The sequence below is a fragment of the Chrysoperla carnea genome, chromosome 4, assembly GCF_905475395.1.
Source record: "Chrysoperla carnea chromosome 4, inChrCarn1.1, whole genome shotgun sequence".
In the NCBI taxonomy this organism is placed as follows: domain Eukaryota; kingdom Metazoa; phylum Arthropoda; class Insecta; order Neuroptera; family Chrysopidae; genus Chrysoperla; species Chrysoperla carnea.
In genome coordinates, this window is record NC_058340.1 from 59708458 (window position 1) to 59729975 (window position 21518).

General features: G+C 28.9%; 1 protein-coding gene across 1 annotated transcript in view; it reads right to left on the reverse strand.

Moving 5' to 3' along the window:
• The window catches only part of LOC123297442 (dystroglycan), a 33493-nt gene that overhangs the window by 5849 nt on the left and 6126 nt on the right, over positions 1-21518 (reverse strand). The window contains exons 2-5 of the mRNA XM_044879105.1: positions 11666-11996; positions 1362-1682; positions 371-569; positions 118-296 (exon numbers count right to left, since the gene is read on the reverse strand). Of these exons, the coding sequence (XP_044735040.1) occupies positions 118-296; positions 371-569; positions 1362-1682; positions 11666-11947 (981 nt within the window). The 5' untranslated portion in view covers positions 11948-11996. The remainder of the gene's footprint in view (positions 1-117; positions 297-370; positions 570-1361; positions 1683-11665; positions 11997-21518) is intronic.

Here is a 21518-nt window from a genome sequence, read left to right on the forward strand (position 1 = left end):
TACAGAATTGCGTGATTCTTTCGTAATTTAAAAGTTCGATCAAACGGGGTTCTATTTTTTGGACACTACAGTGTTGCGATATGAATAGAACATTAAAATATTTGTTTGTGAATTTACCTCAGTTGATCCTTCATCTAAATCATCACTATCTTCATCGTCGTCAATATTTTCGTCATAATACGACAATGCTAGACCACCTTCCGGTGTTGTTACATCTCTTCGTCGACGAATTGAATTTATTTCCTTAGCTACTCTCCATCCCACAACACTTAAACCTGTTACTTCGGAAATGGTACCTGCAAAGGTAAATAAGTATTAACTTAGCATAGTTACTTTTATAAGCTTAGTTAATTTTGATTAAGAAATTTACCATCTCGAGCTTGTTCTTTTAGCTTTGCTAGGATACTTGGAAATTGTTGATCAATTTTACCATCACATCCAATTACTAATTGAATTGCACCATGCAATTTCGATGATACTTTCTTATCACCTGGACCAGCTAATATAATTGAATTTTCTTCAATTGTTGTATGTTCATTTTTAAACTGCCCAGCAATTCTAAAGGCACTCTACAAAATAAAACAAACAAACAAAAATTTAATTTTGTTCAATGAACAACAAAATAAATGAATTACGCTCGTCAAAAACAATTGACGATGGACACACGTTTCGCTACGTTCTTGTATGAGAATGGATGCACTAGTTCTTGCATATTATTATTTAATTTGTTTTTAAAATTTTACTATTCTCAACTATTACAAATTATAGCGGGTATTTTAACAAAAGTTTTGAAACATCCTTTGAAAACAGTTTCATACAGGGCGTATCTGAACGACTGGTTAATAATTGAGGAGCTGATGTGGTTCACCGAAATATGTGTACAGGAATATTCGTGATGGATTTCTGCCGAATCTGTTGCACTTTCGAAAAAAATACTTCGATCAAAAATTGTCGATATTCTTATGAGAAATATTTTAACTATTTAGTTTTGCTTTACTTAACAATTTGTGAGAAATATAACCAAACTTGTACTAAAGAGGGGAAAATAAACAGCAAAAAAATTTGTCATAAAAATACCAACAACTGTTATTCGAAATATTTTTTTGTAAACACAACGGAATTCACAGAAATCCGACACGATGTACAAAAGTTTCAGGGATTTGGAAGAAGTTCGTTTCTGGGCACATGTTCCTTACACCAAAGCTTATTTCCATAGATTCTACCAGCCCTTATTATGATTATTGACCATGTATTTAGTACACCAATGGTGGCCAGTTTTGTGACGTTCAAAAAAATGTGTTTGGCCTTACTGAAAGAAATGATTGTGAATAGCTAGGCTATAAATATTAAATCATACTTACAGAATCAAGTCCCCAAAATTGTGCTAAATTTTCCAATGTTTGTAATCGTTGTTTTGGTTTAATATCTTTGGCAGCTTCATTTAATATAATACTCAACACAGTTCTATTGCGTTTACCACAATTAATACCATTTATATAATCATCATTATATTTAATATTAATTTTAAATTCATCACTAGCATAATCATGGCTATTACGATATGCGTATAATATTAAAGAAACTTGTTGTGCATCTGTATGTAATGGTACACCACTAATTGAACCATCTAATTTATTAAATACTATCCAATTTGGTACTTCTTTACCATTTGCATTTTTTAGCTGAAACAAAAAAAAAATTCATTTAGTTAAAAAACAAATATCTCAGTTTTCCAACATATCTTAATATAAATTTTAATTAGATTGATTTATTTATTTTATCTGATGATTTTTAGTAAAAGATATAGGTTTAAATTTTCAAAAAAATTTTAACATGTAAAAAAAAGTGAACCATTCCAGAGCAAGTAAAATATCAGTCAGGTTTTATTCTCATCGGAAAATTTTGTACAATATGAACTTTTTAATTTTTAATTAGTGGAGACTAAACTTTGTGTTTTTACTATTCCATATATAGATGTAATTAAATTAGACAGTAAAATGTGTCTTAGTATGTGCTACACATTTCTTTGAGCTTCCACTTTGAATGTACAGAGTGGGCCATTTTAAGTTGCAGAGTTTGATGAGGGACATGATGTTCTGACATCAGATTGGACCTAGTTGTTCGAATTATAATTTAACATTTTTCATCTGAATAATTTTTTTGAAAATCACTATCTTTTGGAGGAAATGCGAATTAAACATATGTCATTTTTGCATTTAATCGAAAGAAAACACGCTAACTACAGAAAAATGGTTTAGTCAAAAGCTGCCAAGGGAATTAATAATTGGTAAGTAATCAGGTGGTTTAAATTGGAACTAGTGAAAAAGCGGCTCACTTCCTGTTTAATAGTACAAATTTTTATCACCAGTTGGCGGGATTTATTTGATTTGAATTTGAATATTTTAATTGGCCTTAAAAAAGTACAAGTATTGCCATCTGGTTGTCGAAATTGTAACTACCGAATTCGGGTCTACTTCTGATTTTAATTAGTAAGAATTATTATCGCCAGTTGGCGAGTTGCAACTCCCAGTTATCAATAGAAGACATTCGCCTGTGTCCATGACTTTGACCTACAATTATCGATAAACTTTAAGCGCATTTTTTTCAATTCAATCTTGAATTTTCGACTTTTAGAATTATTGATGGAACATAGCTGACTTTTATGTACAGACAACTAATTTCTTCTCTGTACACAATAAAACTAGATAAAAAATGATAAAAAAACTCTTTAAGAATCTCTAGTTTTTCAAAAATTAATTTTCCAATGTATCCATAACTGCTCAAAGTTTTGTAAACATAATGAGTCATTTTTATACTAAGCCATATTCATTAAGAATGACTTACACATACGATAAAAAAAGAATTAATTTTTAATCATAAACATGATACGTAATCGACGGAAATTGTTAAATCATATGTACTTAATTTATATGACGTGTAATTAAGCATAAAATTGATATATCAAACAAGGTGTCAAGATTATTAGTAACGTTTTATTAGAAATTTAATAAGTTACTCTTTCATATTAAATAACAATTATCGTATATATTCTAATAAATATAGGTACTTTATTTACATCCTCAAGAAATTCGAAACAATTAATGAGATCTATTTATTACATTTTTTATGAGATATGTGTCAATCTCAAATTCACCGTTAATAACAACATTTCTGATTTAACTGCCCAGTACTGGAAAATTAATGTTCAAACGTAAGAAAAACATTTATTTAAGTATCTAATTAGCAAATAATTTGCAAAATTGCCAAAACCTTTGTGAATTATGTGAGTCTGTGAATTATTTACCATAATTGGGACCCAAAGAAACAAAAATCTAGTTCATTTAACGATAAAAATAGAATTATTTTTCGAGATAAATTCAAAATCGCTCCAAAAACAAAGCTTTTCATACACAATTTTAGAATTCTCACTTAATCGTTTAAATGAACCCAATTTTCATATTCTTGAGATCAAAATTACTCTATATAGAAAATTGTTCTGTGACTGATTGGAATAAATTTCATTTTTCTAGAATAATTTTGATCCCAAAAATACAAAAATCGAGTCCTGATGATTTTTTAACGAGTAGTTTCGATTATATCGGAGAAGATATCGTCTATAAAATCGTATACGAAGGAATAATTTTAAATTTTTCCTCCAAGATTATCCCTCCCATGGGAACCGGGAGGAGGGTGGTAGGGGGGTACACTTGCTCTCCTCTGCTGGGAACTACATAGAAATACACAGAAAAAGATTAATAATTTTGTTTTAGTCACCGTTTGAATAAAACCTTAGGACATCTGTTTGCTGTCTAAATTTGATTTTCACCTTATCGATAAATTCAATGCCCTCCTTTACTCTTTTTCTGTGAACACTGCGCATGTACAAGCCACTTAGCCTTGCGTCTCTTATCCTTCACCAAAACGTGTATTCAATGCTACATTTTGCTACAAATTTTCCGCAGTTCTTCAAATTTTGTTCTTCAATATATTTTAAATGGTTAGATTAGTGGAAAAAGTGTAAGAGACCTCTTTTGTAGAGCTTTCAATTTCATACAAAAATATGTCTTAAGATTAAATAAATTACATGCTATAATTTTTTTCATATGGGATTGAGGTAAAAATGAAAAACTTTGATGAAGAAGACCTTCCTATTAATATTAAGAACTCATATTTGGAGATAAATTCCTAGAGGTGCAAAACAACCAATTTTTCAGTATCGGAAGGAAAAAAAAGTCGATTGTTTTGATCCACCATAAATTGTACAGATCCATCCTCTTGAATGTAATTCTGGCGGCACCCATGACCCATTCCATAAAAAAAATCAGAATTCGTAAATTTAATCGTTTATTCGAAAACGCGAACGGAATTGGTTACGTCTTAACCAACTGAACTACTAAGATTGACAACTGAGCTACTAGAATTGAGTGCTAGAAATAATCTGCATATTTTTCAATTTCAATTGGATACAATTTGTTCGCTATCGAAAAATAGGCCCCGACTCTTTTAGAGTCGGAATGGTCTCTTTTAGGAAAAAAAAACCATTTGTTTATTTTAAGGGATATTTGTCTTAAAAAAAATTGGATAACATTTATTAGAATATTTAAATAAAATTAGGGTGTATCTCTCACATTAATTTGATAACATTTGTCATGTCCAGTTAGAATTTCATTAAAATACCCCTGTGCATAATATAAATAGGGAAAAATAACAGTTAAAAATAGACTTTTGTAATTTTAGTCAATTACTCTACTATTGCCAGAACCGGAGCCGCTCCCTTCCTAGAAGCATCACACATCCGTTGTAAGGTTGGGCATTATATATTTATATTTAATGTTAGGTTTAATGAACTACTATTATTCAAAATAAAATTCATTGTCTTCAGTATCAGCACATAGTCGATTATTCTCTCTTCAATATAATGTTGTTGTTTTTTATTTTATATAACATAAATAGATATTGTGTCTGTCTGACCCATATTCTTCCGACAAAAAAACACATTTCCATTTTCTATGTTAATATTATTAATTTTTATGTTGCATATTAATAAAAACTCCTGAGCAAGCATTGCTCCATCACTAAGGTTATATTTCCAATAATGAGAAGCTAGTAATAACCCAATCATCTTAGTCAAAATAAGTGGTCAACCTCGGAATCTAACAGAATAAGCTGATTATTTTGTACAAACCTTTATTTTGATAGTACAAATGATGTCTCAAAAATCACACGTACGCGTCCTTAGATATTCGAGGTCAAAGGTCTCGAAAATTAGTTTTTTGTGAATATCTCGTTTCTTTTGCCTTCAATCGTATTCACATTTGTTATAAAAGTTGTAAAGGATAAAATTTTCTACAAATTTTGTCGGAAACTTTTTTTTGTATGTTGAACCGTTTTTAAAATAGAGCGCGCAAAAGATGTTGCGCTTAGCTTAACGTACTTCAGTGCTGGGTCAATATTTATCAATATTTATTAATATAAGGTATTAAATAAAAGTGGAAAAATCGTTAATCGATAATTAGTCAGTCTATTATGCGGTTTTTTCCCTTAATTATTCATTAAATACTACTTAAATAATTATTTAATACCTTATATGTAAAAATATTGACCAAGCACTGAAGTACGTTAAGCTGAGCGCAACATCTTCTGCGCCCTCTATTTTAAAAACGGTTCAACATACAAAAAAAGTTTCCGACAAAATTTGTACAAAATTTTATCCTTTGCAACTTTTATAACAAATGTTGAGACCTTTGATCTCGAATATCTAAAGACGTGCACGCGTGACCATATGTGACTTTTGAGACATCATTTGTACTATCAAAATAAAGGTTTGTACAAAAAATCAGCTTATTCCGTTAGATTAGTAGGTGAAACCCTAAGATGATTGGAGCATAATTATTAAATGATTTTTACTGAAATGTAATCTTTGTATTTTCACGTGTATGAACACATGAAGTATTTACGAAAAAAGAATAGGAAAAACTTAACTTGACAGTATAAGATTAAAAATAAGAATACAATTTTTCGATATCTGGAGTAATTTTCTAAATATCGAAAATTGAAAATTTTGTTTAATTATTTAGCTTATTTTCTTATTTTTTGTCTACATTCATGAAGTTATAACAAAATTCATAATCAAAGTTGAAAATAAGGTACAAATAATTTCAACCACATGTCTAAACTTGCCTTGACGCTTGTACTACCTTGAGTGCATTTAATATTATTAGACTCAACTAAATACATCTTCATTCATATTATTAAACTGAACTAAATACAGAAGAAGCATCTAATGAGGAAGAAATATGAGCTTAGTGATGGAGCTTGGATGCTCATAAGTATTTTTTTATTCTATTATGTTATCCTGAATGTAGGTAGGTCATTGAACCATCAAGTACCATGTAATACATAAATTGAATATAATATCTATATTTTATCTACCTGAATAAGAATGAAAGCATCTAATGATAGCTATATAGTAACAACAATGTCATCATTATTCGAGATGATATAAATATGAAAATTAAAACAATACATTTCATTAAACACACTATATCTATGTTATGTTCTATACGAGAAGTAAGTATAAGAAATAGATTGAATTATAAAATTTAATGAATTCGTTTCGTAAGTTGATTGAACTATGAAGATGTAACCTATGACATTACAGTTTAATGTATTTTAATAACTATGTTTTATATACAATATAATAACATTTAAAAAATATATATATTTATAAATAGAATTATGGAAAACTTGTTGAAAATTCAACGGTACTTGAATTATATTCCGACAAAGATCGCTCCGCGAATGTTGATGTGTTATCTACTATTACTAATACGCTCAAGTTTTTGCTATAAAAAATATATTATGATTGATTTTTCTAAAAATTAAATTTTTAATGTAATTTTTTTAAAAATTGCTCAGAGCATTTTCTAAATCTTTCAATACTTATTATGATTTAAATCTCTTGTGTGCCTATCAATATTTTACAGATTTTGAAGAACATTTTCTCTCATAGGACATATAAATGGCAGAACGGTCATTTTCGAAATAGAAGAGGGTGTAGAAATCTGGGGAAAAGGTTGGCCTTAATCGCCTGGAAGCAACGGTTAAGACAAAGGTATCCATTTTTTATAAACCATAGATCGGTATCACATAGGCCATAGGGTCCGTTATGATACCAAAAAAGGATTGGTCCATCCCCGGCCACTACTCAACCATTTACAGCTATATAAGAACAGCAGGAGTGCTTTGACGTCGACGGACTTTAGGTCGGAGAGGTCGTCAAAAAGAGGCTGGCTCAAGTAAGTCAGTGACAGAGAAGATGAGACATTGTCTCGTCCTCCTCACGACTTTGACAGCTCCAGCAGTAGTCGTGATACACTGCCAGGCCCAGGCGTTCAGCATGCTTGCCGCCCAACTAGTGTCCTGTAATAGCCGCAACAACTTTGCTAAAAGAGATCCTTGGAAGTGCTATAAGATCTTGGGAACGCCTACGATTGTACTCAGACCATATCTGTCCTGATAATTAGTTATCTCAAATTAAATTTTAAAGCCGTTCAAATTGAAATACGAATGGAAACATTGGATTTCTGACATTCATGAATATTTTGATGTCTTTATTTTAGTACCATTCGTATAATTATTATGTGTGTACATGCCTTCTTTATTTGTGTGATTACTTTAATTATTAATTCATTATAATTATACAGAAAAAAAACCATAATAATTATAGTTTTTGTTGGTATAAAAAATAATGCTTCTTGCGTAATTGAATCCATTCCTAAATTATGTCCTAAAAATAGTATGTTTTATCTCAAGTGTTTTAATATGTATACACAAGTTCTATGAAAATAAAACGCATCTAAAAATTAACGATATAATAAAACCAATAGGACTTTTAAGGGTAGCTTTCCTTATGAAGGAATTTTAGCAGGAACGAAACGTTTTGATTATGGCAGATTATGAAAAACTGTTAAGTATATGCATAATGTCCAAAAGAAATATACTAAATGGTTCCGTTTTAGTCAACAATATATCGCGGTGCGTATGTCAATCGATATTTTATCCCTAGAAATTCAGTCACTATGGCCTACTTCTTGGTAGCGTTCTAAGTAAATTTTTATTGATTCATAAAATATACGAATTAGGGTTATATATGGAGGAGTATATTTGGTAAAATTTATAGCTTATCGGATAAAACTCTAAGGCTTTGCTGGCACGTGTTAACTTTTTCGTTGACGATTTCCCATTTCAAAGTACACTAGTACACTATTTGCTATGAAAACCTAGGGCAACAAACAATTAAATACGGCGCTGCTTGTACTACATTTACTTACGTAAAAAAATTAATAAATTTTTTCCTTCAGATGGGTAAAATTTAGCTGATCGAGTGTGTACCCAAGCTAAAATAGAAGGAAATTGTATCTAAAATAAATGGAATCGTATGATATGTGTTATATACCCTACATTTGTTACATATAAAAAGGATCTGGAAGTAAATAATGACCTTTCTGCACGAAATACATTTTCTTTTTCAGTAAAGATATTTACGCTTTTCCGGAAAAAATAAAAGTGAAATTGTTTTATTTATATCAAAGCTAATGATTTCGAATTTCAAAAAATATTTATTACTATCAGTCTTTTCGAGTTCCGTGTGATGTATTTCTTTTTTTATTTCTTAATAAAAATTTTCAACTTTAGTTCCCAAGAAAAAGAATATATATATTAAACAATTTATGCAATTTGCACAAATCAATTTGTGCAAACGAATTAATTCATTATTACTTATTATTGTTGTTCACATTTAATTATGCACATAATTTTTACATCATGGTCTTTCGACTAATTTTGATATATAATATGTTACATTCAATCGTAAACTAAATTGACAAATGTCTTGTCTAGCAATCTTAATTAAAGAGAATTGAAAAAAATACACTCGAACCAGGACTCGAATCCGGACTTCTTGGATTCATGTCAAGCGCCCTACCAATTAGGCTATTCGAGTTCTAGACACGAATGCAATTTTTTCAACTCAATGAATTTTTTACTTTGTTTATCCACCTTATTTATTATTATTACTTATTATTGTTGTTCACATTTAATTATGCACACAATATTTACATCATGGTCTTTCGACTAATTTTGATATATAATATGTTACATTCAATCGTAAACTAAATTGACAAATGTCTTGTCTAGCAATCTTAATTAAAGAGAATTGAAAAAAATACACTCGAACCAGGACTCGAACCCGGACTTCTTGGATTCATGTCAAGCGCCAAGTTGAAAAAATTGCATTCGTGTCTAGAACTCGAATAGCCTAATTGGTAGGGCGCTTGACATGAATCCAAGAAGTCCGGGTTCGAGTGTATTTTTTTTCAATTCTCTTTAATTAATTCATATTGATGATGGCTACTTGGTAGTCAAAATACGTATTTGTATAATACAAAAAATTGATCTAGGAAATTGGGGCAAAAATCGAAATTTATTTCGAAATATCCTAGAGTTCTCATTTATTAACTTTGATAATAGTTATAATTTCTAAGATGACAAAAGTGAAAAAAATCCACTTGACAGACAAACATGAGGTCAATTTCTAGTCCACTAAGTTGGAAAGTTGGGTCGATTCTCGTTTATACACTCCAGCATGTACTCCAACTTCATGCAAACTTTCTGTCTGAACAAATTTTATTCAACCTAAATCGTTGGCTTTTACAAATTTGATGTTTCGTTCACATGTAATGATTTATTTGTGTAATTGGGGCAAATAACATGAGCGGGTAAACCTAGCATTACTGACATAATTTACATGTAACGGAAAGAAACTTGTTCCACTAATTTCTTAATTAACCTGATCAAAATAATAATAAAAGTTAGGGATAATATAATCCATCATAAACTTAAAAAAATTTCTTAATACTTATGATGAAATATTTAATTAATATTATCAAGTTACAAATGATCATAAAATACAAATTTATTACCGAATAAAAAATATAATAACCACTAAATAATATTTATTTAGTATCGATGACATGACGAGTTGAGACTAAAGCGAACGATCGAGTGAGCCGCATAAAGTACATGTATATTTAACGACAGCTTTTATAAACGCCTTTAGACATTTTAATTAAATCTTATCTAAACTTCATTACTGTGAGAAAATAATAATCATTTGATTCTATAAATAACCAATTAAATTTTTTTTTATGCATTGATTAATGTAATAATTTATGTATTCATAGTATAATCATGTGACATGACCCAATTGATGATTTTATATTCCTGGTTATCCCTGATGTATATAATGTTTTTAACTTCATGATAGAAAGTAAGTTTGAAAAATGAAATTAAAAGTTTAATTAGATCTTTTCATTATACCATGTATATATAAAATATAACAAGGCTTACTAAGTTTAGTCCCAAGTTTGTAACACTTAAAAATATTGATTCTACGAATAAAATTTTAGTATAGGTGTTCATAAAATCATCTAATTAGTCCAGTTTCGGTTTTCTGTCCGTCTGTCTGTCGATACGATAAGTCAAAAAAGATAAAATATATCAAGATCAAATTTTTATAGCGTGCTTAAGACGTAAAAAGTGAGACCGAGTTCGTAAATGAGCAACATAGATCAACTGGACTAATAGGTGTAACTGACTATCTATATAATGTACGAAGGTAGATAAACTCATTAAATAGTAAAAATTAAAGACTTTTTGCAAAAATAGTATCGACGAAAAATGGACAATTACGCATTGAAATCGACGCCAATGACTCGATTTGTAGTTATGGTTAGCGTCGATTTCAAAAAGTAAGTTTTGACTTTTTTGTTCATTTTTCTTTGATTCAACTTTTTGTAAAAAATTGTTTGTTAAACTTAATTTTAATCGCAAGACTAAAAAAAAGATTAAAATAATTTAATTTATTCAAAAAAGTATTGGTCTGAGTTTCAAAAGTCATATCCACCAAGACCGATTTCAGAGATTTTTTTTATATATACTTTTTTTTTTTATTAGCATGTCATGTTATATGTCAAATAAATTTTTCTTAAAATTCTAGAAAATAATTTTTACGTTTGAATTATTAAACAAATTTAAAAGCTATATATATACTTTACTTATCTATATTTTCAAAATTCGTGAATTATTTAAAAGGCTTGAAAGAATAATTAAGGTCCTAATAGTATAATAATAAGATATACGTATTTCGAACTTGGCGAAGGTCACGGGCAGTCTTATGTCAGATTAGCATAGGCAGTGATTTTATCTTAAATTTAAAAATTGTTTTTAACAAAAAATAATAACAAAAATAGTACTTACTCTACGTTGAATAATCTTGAAATATACAATCAAACTTAGTGGTAGATATTAAAAATTTATGACTATGTATTTTAAAATTTTTTTTAAGCTGTAATGAGTAATGCTATGAAATTAAAGTACATTAATTTCTGAATAAGACTGGTCTTTTTTTAACCCGTAGCACAAAAAAAAAATGTTATAAGTTTAAAGCGTCAGTTTGGAGAGATTCCCAACAAAAAAACCATATATATTTTTTTTAAATTGAAGTGTATAAAATGGATAAAATGGGAAAATGTTAAGTTCGTAAAATTTACGTAAAGGTTTTTTTTTTTAAATCACTCAAATTTTCTAAAACATTATACTTTACCTCATAATAATTAACGCCCATGGTAAACGTATCCGATGGTGGGATAAATCGGAAGAGTTTGTTAACACAGGTTGTTAAATCATCAATACCCCATAATTTACGTATCGGACTAACAATACTATTTGATGTAACTTCAACAATTAAATCCTCATCACCAGTAAATTCAAATGCAAAATCTTCATCAGATTGTGGTGATACTGCTTTATTACAATATCCACCATTCGTACTTAAAAATAATACTAATACAAGAGCTATGCTCCAACATCCACTCGGCAGTTCCATGATGTTTCAGTCGATATTTAATTTACTGTTTTTGTCATGTACACATTTTCTGTAACAAAGAAAAAAATTATGGTTACAAACATTTTATAAATAATACTAAACAAAAAATAAAATGGAATATTTTCAGAAATTAATTAAATTCTTTTACAATTATACTTATATGTATACAGTTTTCCCTGGGATTTTTTTCTCATTCCAGTAAAAACTTATTTACTTTTCAGCCTTCTCCGAGGTAGAAGCAAGAAAATGTCAACGGGCGCCTTGGCTTATCATAATTTCATTGCTCATATCTATACAGGGTTGTTCAATAAAATGTTATCACGTAAATGGGAGATATTTGTTCAAAAAGTTTTTTTGGACATTACCTCTATATTTATTTACCTCTATATCTAGTTCGAGAAGATTTCATCTGGTGTCCACAACAGATTATTTGCTTTTATTTATACAAAATTTCTTTTGTATCGTTTTATAAAGAAAATAATTTTCTTTTTGTCAGTATTATCTCATCGGACTCATATTTTATTTAGGCTATAAATATTTCATTTATACCAATATCTTAACGATTTATTTATTGTGTAAAATATAAGAGCATGTAATAGAGATATTAATATCAGTAATGAATCAACATAATAATAATAATAACGTTTTGCCAACCAAACGCGCTCATATTTATGGTAGGTATATATAAGACGTTTCGAAAAACTCGATAAATAAAAGGTTGCAGAAAGTATGTAAGCATACAGTCGTTCAAAAAAATAGATCCAAAATTTTGTATGATGCCTCTTTAACAAAAAGAAAACCGACTTCAAAAGAAAAACTTTTCCAAAATAAATTAAGATGCACTAAAAAGTAAAAAATAACGATAATAAATTGTAGTTAAAAGTATTGTTATTTTCGGAGTAGGTGTCAGCCAAGCTAATGTAGCAAACTGCTCTGACAAAGTTGTTTCCTTGGCTGACACCAACTACAAAAATAACAACAATTTTAACTACATTTTATTATCGTTATTTTTTTACTTTTTAGTGCATTTTCATTTATTTTGGAAAAGTTTCGGTCGGTTTTCTTTTTGTTAAAAGTTTTTTTAAATATGATTTTATCATAAGTAATTAGCGCAACCTTCAGCTGAAAGAGTGGCTTACTTAATGACAGATTCACCTTAATTTAATAAGTTTGCACGTAAGTATATGTTTGTAAATGTATTTGGAAAATTCAAGTATAACTAAATTCTATAACTTTAGAATTTATAAGACAATGAATAAGATTAAAAAATAAAGAATCTTACTATGTCTGTGGGTAATAAAATTTAGAATCTGTGAATCGTAAATCTTTTTAGATAAATTCATTTTTTTGCAAACTTGATTGTACTGTAGTACACTTTTAAAAAGATTAATATATTTAAAAACGTATAAAAAGTAAATAAAGACAACATAATAAGAATACAAATAATTTTAAATGATGTTTCATTTCTTTTTATTAAAATATTTATGCTCTCAACAATATTTACGTTTTACATACATTTTTTTTTTCAAAGGAAAGATACATAAAATATATAAATGATGATCTGATGATCCACCATACATCCATCTAGCCAGCCAGTCAGTGCAGTGCTCAGAGCTCAGTGCTGCTTATATCTACTGATGATGATTTATCAAAGTTAAATATTTATAAAACAAATTCATTGAGAAATACATACATATGCTATGTGGGGGAAAGTTGCCTATATAGGTCGACTGTCGAGTTCGGCCTATTGCAATTAGCTCTCGTTTGTTCGTTTATATATTTTACTAATAATATTATATTTTCTTGATATTCCAAATTTCAACATTTTTAACATGTGCTTTGTAATTCAGTTAAAGAAATAAAGTTTTCAATTTATGTGTATAAGTGAAATTGAAACTTGGAATCATCATAGTAAGTACTGTGAATATATAACGGTATTTATGTTTGAAAATATCATAGAGAGTTAATTAATCCCCAGTTTTCGAGCCTGCAAAACGAAAATAAGCGATCTAACCTAGCGTATCAAGATAAATTTGGTGCATTTGAGTGCTAAAAGATTTAAAGCCACGATAAGATCGTAAAGCCTACCAGGATTTCGGCGTTTATTGGGAAATGTTTCCACCGAAAAATTAAAAATATTGGTGTCGAGGTACTTCATACTCTCAAATTTATAATTGTCAATTTGTATGTTTTGTCCAAATTTTATGTTTTATCATTTTTTTTAAATTGAGTTGTGAAAGTTATCAGAAGTTAAAGATAACAGTGATAATTTAAAGTAAGTACAATGAAATTTTTATGTCATGTAATAATAAATATCTTGATTAAACCAAACGTAATGTATGTACATATCCAAAATCAGAAGTACGTCTTTTTTAAACTAATATTGCAATTAATTGTTACAGTACAAATTCAAAAGTAAGTAAGTAAGCGCTACATTTATATTTAAGTACGAAGGTACGAAAGGAATATTGTTCCTACCGGATGTTCCACGACACCTCTAGTTCTTTTTTTATTCTATAATCTTCATCATTCAATTCTGTACATATTTCATAAGCAACAAATTTTTTGTATGGCCAAAACTCAAAACTACTAGCGACTTTGACAACCTTCCCATACCAGACTTCATGGTACATGATATAAATATATTACTTCATATTTTTTTCTTAGAAAAAATATGAATTCTATACTTCTAGAGTTTATATTATTATTATTAAACAGCTTATCAATCATTTTTAACGTAGATATTATTTATTATAAATATTATCATATCAATATTTTATGTTCGTTTTGAAAAACTTCATGGAAATTTGTTGTTTTTGATAGATTGAATAAATAATATAAGTATACTTTTATTATGACTGTCTGTTTATAATAACATATACCTATGCAAATTAAACAAACAGTGGCTTATTAACTTCAACAAGAGTCGTGAAGCCCTTGGTAGTATAATTACATTAAATCATATTTAATTGTGGGAAAGAGACCTGAGAAGCATCCTTTTACTTAATAGATCTATTGTTTCTGTACAGATCATCAAATGGGCGTAGCTAGAGACAATAGGTTTTTTATTTTTAGTCTAAAATTTGAATGCTAAAAGCAAAGTTTGTGGCTGAATTTAAACTCAAATCATTCAAGCTACCTGTCTTGGACTTGAATCTGTTTCCCAGTATCGATTTTTAGCATTATCAATTGAAATTCTTTAAAGTTGGTTAAGAACCTGAATTTCACACTAGTAGTAAATAGAGGCTTGAAGAAGGTCGATATTCTATTTAAAGGAGTCATTGGGTAGATGAAAAGTACGTTGTTTCCAAGTGTGTTGGAAAAAACGAATAATAAAACTTGTCTAAAAGAGAGGTAATTTTTTCTCCCTAAACTATACAATTTATCGCAAAATTTTTTATATTGACTTAAATTAAGAGTAAAGACAATAGATACGCAGGTATAAAAAGGTTAAATTATTCCATTATGAAGCATTCGACATGGCTAATTTCAAAATTGAATATTATAGCCTCGACAATCCTAAACATCCAGTAAGCCAAACACTTTCCACTTGCCCTTTACGTCTGTAAGAGAGAGTACAATCACGTAAGACAATGATATATACAGGGTAGGTCATTTAATCTATACACCTAAATATATCTCGTTTTGTAGTTAACCAATCAAAAAATAACTTAAGCAAAAGTTGCAGAATTTGATGGGGGATATTATATTCTGACATCAGATTGGAGCTAGTTCTTCGGGTTTCTTCAATTTCGATCCTAAACGGTAAGAGATAGAATAACAAACAATTTAAATTAAAAAGTTGATCCTCATAAAAAACTTATAATTTTTGTTTAGCTTTCGGAGAAAATGCGATTTAAAAATATGTCATTATTGCATTTAATCGAAAGTCAGTTTCTTCTTTGATATATATTGATTAGTTAACATCTTATAGAACAGTCGTAGTAAAAAAATTGTCTTTATTACATGAAAAATTGAACTTGTTTCTAAGCGAACATGCGTTAACACCAACTAAAAATTGAAACATATTTTCATCAATTTAACACATGACCTTTTTTTGCGTCTTAAAGAATATTCTGTCGAAGAAAAAATTTGCCGAAATAGAAGGATAATAAATCGACATATTACATACAACAAAGTAATAGAAAATTTACTAGGTGACAAGGGACCCATTAAAAACGTTTGGAAAAAAAATGTAATACTTCAAATAAATAAAAAATAACTACTCTACCAGAGAGTATACCTAAATCCTTTCCAAATCCTTTTACTTATTGTAATCGATCAACGGTATCGTATAATATATTATAAATGTTTTGTATATGCTTAGTGGAGTACATACAAAAAACCTCCGATTTGTATATGATATTAACACATTCATGGGATTGTATATATTATATGCACAGAATGTTTGATTTATATCTAGGCATATACATATCATAAGTATGACAAAATACACGCGTTAAGCAATGCATCTAAGTGAGAGGTATTATATACATGTGTTGAAGTTTTGATATGCGTTGAGATAGTTGTAAGACGCTTGGAGAGTGGGAGTTTCTTAGATTAATATCATGTACTCTGTCATACTCGTGATATTTATATGCCAAGATGTAAATCGAACATTTTGTATACTTATATATACTTACACAAAAAAACCGTATTATTATACATCGAATATTATAAATTAGATGAAAGTGATTTAACACTAAACAAAATGATATTCAACCCTTTCTATACATGGTATTTCAACAAGTAACTCAGTCAGTAGTTGTTCTCTTTCACTTGTTGGTTTGTTTGTTTGCTTGTTTTTTTTTAATTAAACGTTTTGAAACGAATTTTTGATATTGCCGGATGGGTTTGGTATGAAAGCAGAATCAAAAGACTCATTATTCGAATCTACCTTCAAAATTACAACATTTTATAATTTTGGAGAAAATTGAAAACTGAAGTTTGGCCTAAATTTGAGCCCTTACGGGAAAACAATGATGTTTATGAAAAATTGTTTCAAACAAAAGCTTTTTAAAAATTTCAGGATGATATCTTTTGTAATGATAGAAGGGCGAATGGACAGTATTTTTTGTAATATCCATTTCAAAAGTTTGATTTAAGAGAAATTCAAAGTACACTAGAGCTTTAAATTCGTGGGAGTTGCCATAAATTATATAGAATCACAGAAAACTAGACAATTTGAGAATCTAATTTTTTGTCTGCCTACGAATTTCTCTTCTATAGTCGTTCTCCAACCAATAATAGTTTGGGAGAGATAAACAAAACCTATGTTGAACTCAATTCTCAATATTTTAAGCATAATTTGGATTGGATGTGGATCTTGTTTACGATTGACTCGTTTTTGAGGATAAGATGATACCATAGGATGAATGATACCATAGTAAAAATTAAATAAGATATGTATTGAAATAAGAAAATTAAGAAAATTTCGTGATCTAGGCTAAATATGTTTTATTTGAATAAAAAAAGATTGCATAATTTTGACTCATATTATAATGTACGATTAGTATATTTTACGTTCATAAATAGAACCCTTTTCTTTCATTAACCAAAATATTATTTCGAATTTACGGTCATTGAATTGTGCGTTGATTTTTATCTGTATATTATGTTGTTAATTATTGAATGGAAATATATGAATGTATTTTCTTAAGCTTTTAGTAAATGTACGATAAATTCGACATAGTACTTCGAAAGTAGGGATTAAAAACATCTACTTAATTACTTGCTGAATATTTTTATTCATTAATAAATATCACCAACGTGGAGTTAGTTGTAAATCCTTATCTTGATTTGTTTTAAAACAGTCGTCATCTTTTTAAGTACAACTGTTATTTTATCATACACATGTTAGTTAAGAGCATTTATATTGTATTTTTTGTACTTATAATATTCCACGTTAATGGTATTTAACAATAAGTTTACATTCAAATTTTTAAAATTTGAAAATATTATTATTAATTTAAATATTTTTACATCTCTTCGTAAAATTTTGATATTAAAGACATTGTATATCAGCAAAACTGGGAAATCATCGAGAAATTCTCAAAATCATAAGTTTCAATGTTGTAATGCTAGTCTTAACCATAAGTGTCGAGCTTTTAAACAAATTTTTGGATATCGGTTTGGTCTATAAATTTCCAACCCACTTCTAGAAACTTCTGATGAGGTATCTTAAGCGCTCTTTAAAATATCGAAACCAATTGTATTTTGAAGACGCCAGTTATTCTTGACATGATCGGATTTGGTTATATGAAAGATGGTATATCTCCCAAAGCCACGATTTGAGGACATTCAATTAAGCGCGTTTAAGTGTTTACTGACTACTCTATTGCCACAACTTCTGCTTACGATCAAAATTTGACCAGACCATCGTTTATTTTATGCGTGATATAATTTTTTAAATATACATTAAATACAAACATTGTTTTTATTCGTGTGGGTATTTGGGTTTAGAGATAGATAAAAATCATATAAAAATGAGGAATTTAATATGACACACAGGCGTGGCATCATATGGTGGTATGATGATATATATATGTGACATATTTGACTGTCTGTTTTTTACGCTGTGCAATACTACACGATAGCGTGCTGATGGCATTTTAAAATGTTCTATATAAATAAAATAAATAATTTAAAAAAAAAAAGGCTGCGTTAAATAAAATCTGAAAAGAAAGAAACAATTTCTGTAGTTTACATAGCGGTTTTAACAGTCGAGCTTATTATTGGGAAGATTTGTATAATAGAGCTTTTAACGGGTCCCGATTGTTAAAGTTGCTATGTAAACTACTGGATTTGTTTCTTTCTTTTCATATTTTATTTAACGTTGTCAGGTTTTTGATTTTTTTAAATATTTATTTCATTTTCGAATTTTTAATGTCCCAGCACCAAAAAAACCGTCTTATTATTACTATATTGAAACTTTTAAACCAATTAATTATTCCTAATTTTTATAACTTAAACATATAACTTATATAAATTTTCGCAAAAAATCAAAATCACCTATCTAAGAACGCTTGGGTTTTTGAGACAAATACGAGGTTATAGAGAAATTTACAAACAAAAATACATACATACATATACATGAAAAGATACGAAAAACATAGCCACTCCTTGACAGTCGGGTAAAAGAATATTGATTTAAAATCATTAAGATATCTGGACAAAGTAGAGATGAGACTCTCTTTCCCGATTTGAGTTTTAGTTTAAACGAAATATATTCTAACCGTCGCTCGATTGGTAATGAAAACTGAGTTTTTCGATGGTCGGACTTTTAGACGGTCATCTTTGTCAGCGGTACAATGTTAAAAAAAGTAATCCATAAAAACCAAATTTTTACTATACCTATATTCCCTTTCTATGTTTTTTTTTTTTTTTTAAATTTTTTTTTCGTCGTCACGAGTCTGCTTGCAAAGTTTCAACTCGATTGGATCCCGACAGACGAGCAGACTAGTAGACATACCGAGTTAAACGAAAGAGAGTAAAAATAAGTTATCGACAACACAATAAGTAAACAAAAGTTTGAATTATCCAAAATTATCCATTGTTCAAACAGTTTATAAGCTTCCTGCCATTTTTATGTAGTGTACTGGCCCCAAAGACGGGTAAACGAATCATGGAATTTTCGCTATATTTTGGACTCGTCTCTAATCTTCGATCTTTATAGATATAGGAAATAAATTTTAGTGGATACATCGATTACGACTATGTTATATTCAATTAAACACTCAATTTTCTAAAACTACAGTGAATTTTATAATAATGGTATTTGCTCTAAAATTTTCTTGAAAGAACAAGTTACACAACGCTGAAAATTATGACGAAATTACGGAAATCATCTAGTTGTCATCACGTTTGAGTATTGAAGATCGTCAACCCCAAATTCGAGTCAATAAGAAAAAGCAAGCGATCATTAGCGCTGGGTTTATGTAAAATTTAAAATTGGAGATTCACGTGAAAAAAATATAACCAGCATGTAACTAGACCGTTTTTTTATTTTTTTAAACCTCGTAAACAGTGAGGTCATATATGCATCCATCATACAAAACATTGTTTAGTCGGTCGTAAAGTGTACTTTTTACCGAATTGTGTATTATATAATTAACATTACAATTTTTATTATTTCGTTTTGTTTTTTTTTGTTTTTTGTAAATAATTAAAAATTCATAGAATTACATATGGTACTCATTCATCTCTTACGCTATCCATAAACCCCACATTCGCTGCATAATCTTTTAAAAATTAAAAGCATTTATTATTTCCTATGAATAAAAATATATGATGAATATAAAAACTATAAAGCCGCGAACATACCGCAACAATATGATGTTACATTAAATTTATTTTTTAAACATGATTTCATGCTTGAATTATGAGCAAATAAAATATATATAAGTTTTTAAGTAGTTATTCAAACAATAAAAACAGCTAGCCAATAAAAATTTTAACTGAATTTAATAAAATTTATTTTATTATATTTATCTCGATTTATTCTGTAACCGCAAGTGGTACTCATAGACTGTATTTATAGTATCTGACTATTTACAATCCATAGAATGACAAATTTATATTTGGTATGGTTTTATAAAATGTCAAAAATTGGATAGTAAAAAATAAAAAAACCACGAACTCCTATCTTCTATATTTTCTTTTGCGACAATCCATTCTAGACTTAAAACTTGTTATATGCTAATCAAGAAGAATGTTCGTGAAGGAAACGGATATTTCATTAAGGGCTCTGTTTTTAAACAGGGCTAATATTGAGTCTACGACAAATTTTTTTATTTCATATTTGCATTTGACGATGTTGTAAATTGTGCTTTCAGTTCTAAATTTTTCTTTTCTGCAGGATTATGTTTTTTGCAGTCCTTTGATTTTTTACAAACACTGATAAAAGATGGAAATTCATTTTAAAATTAATTTCAAAATGTTCTAATTAAATTTCGATCAGCGTTGTAATTAGCCAGCTGCGTTGTAATTAGTCTTTGGAGTTTTTTCAATGTTTTAGCACCTAAAATTTTAGTGCTTTTAATCAATAGATCTGTGACGCAGTTTTTGAGAAATTCTACATCACCTTTTTTTAAAAAAAAATTGAATTGGTTGAGTTTTCATGAAACGTTCTTCCCAACACTACGGAACGATCGAGCAATTCTGCGATTATATTGTGCGGGTTTGGGAATATTTTTGCACAGTAATTTAAAATTTTACATAAAATTTGTACAGTATCACATTTTGAAAACCTATAAAAACCCAAAGTGAAATTCTTGGTAGAAAATTGCACGTCTTTTGAAATACGTGACAGAATCCGTTTATTTGGAATCAGATTCGTATTTAGCGACCAAAAAAATACCAACTAGATGACATTTTTAAGCCAAAATAAGCATTTCCAAGAAAATTTGGGCTACATATAACCCCCGCTGGGGTACTATGCCTTTTTTTTACTTGGTTAAGTTGGCTGAATGTTCCTTGGGGTCTTGGAGGTTTCATTCAAATCGGTGCTGTTTCCCTACTTTTTCACTTCCGACACTCTTTTCCACTTTCGACAACCTATTTATTGTAATAG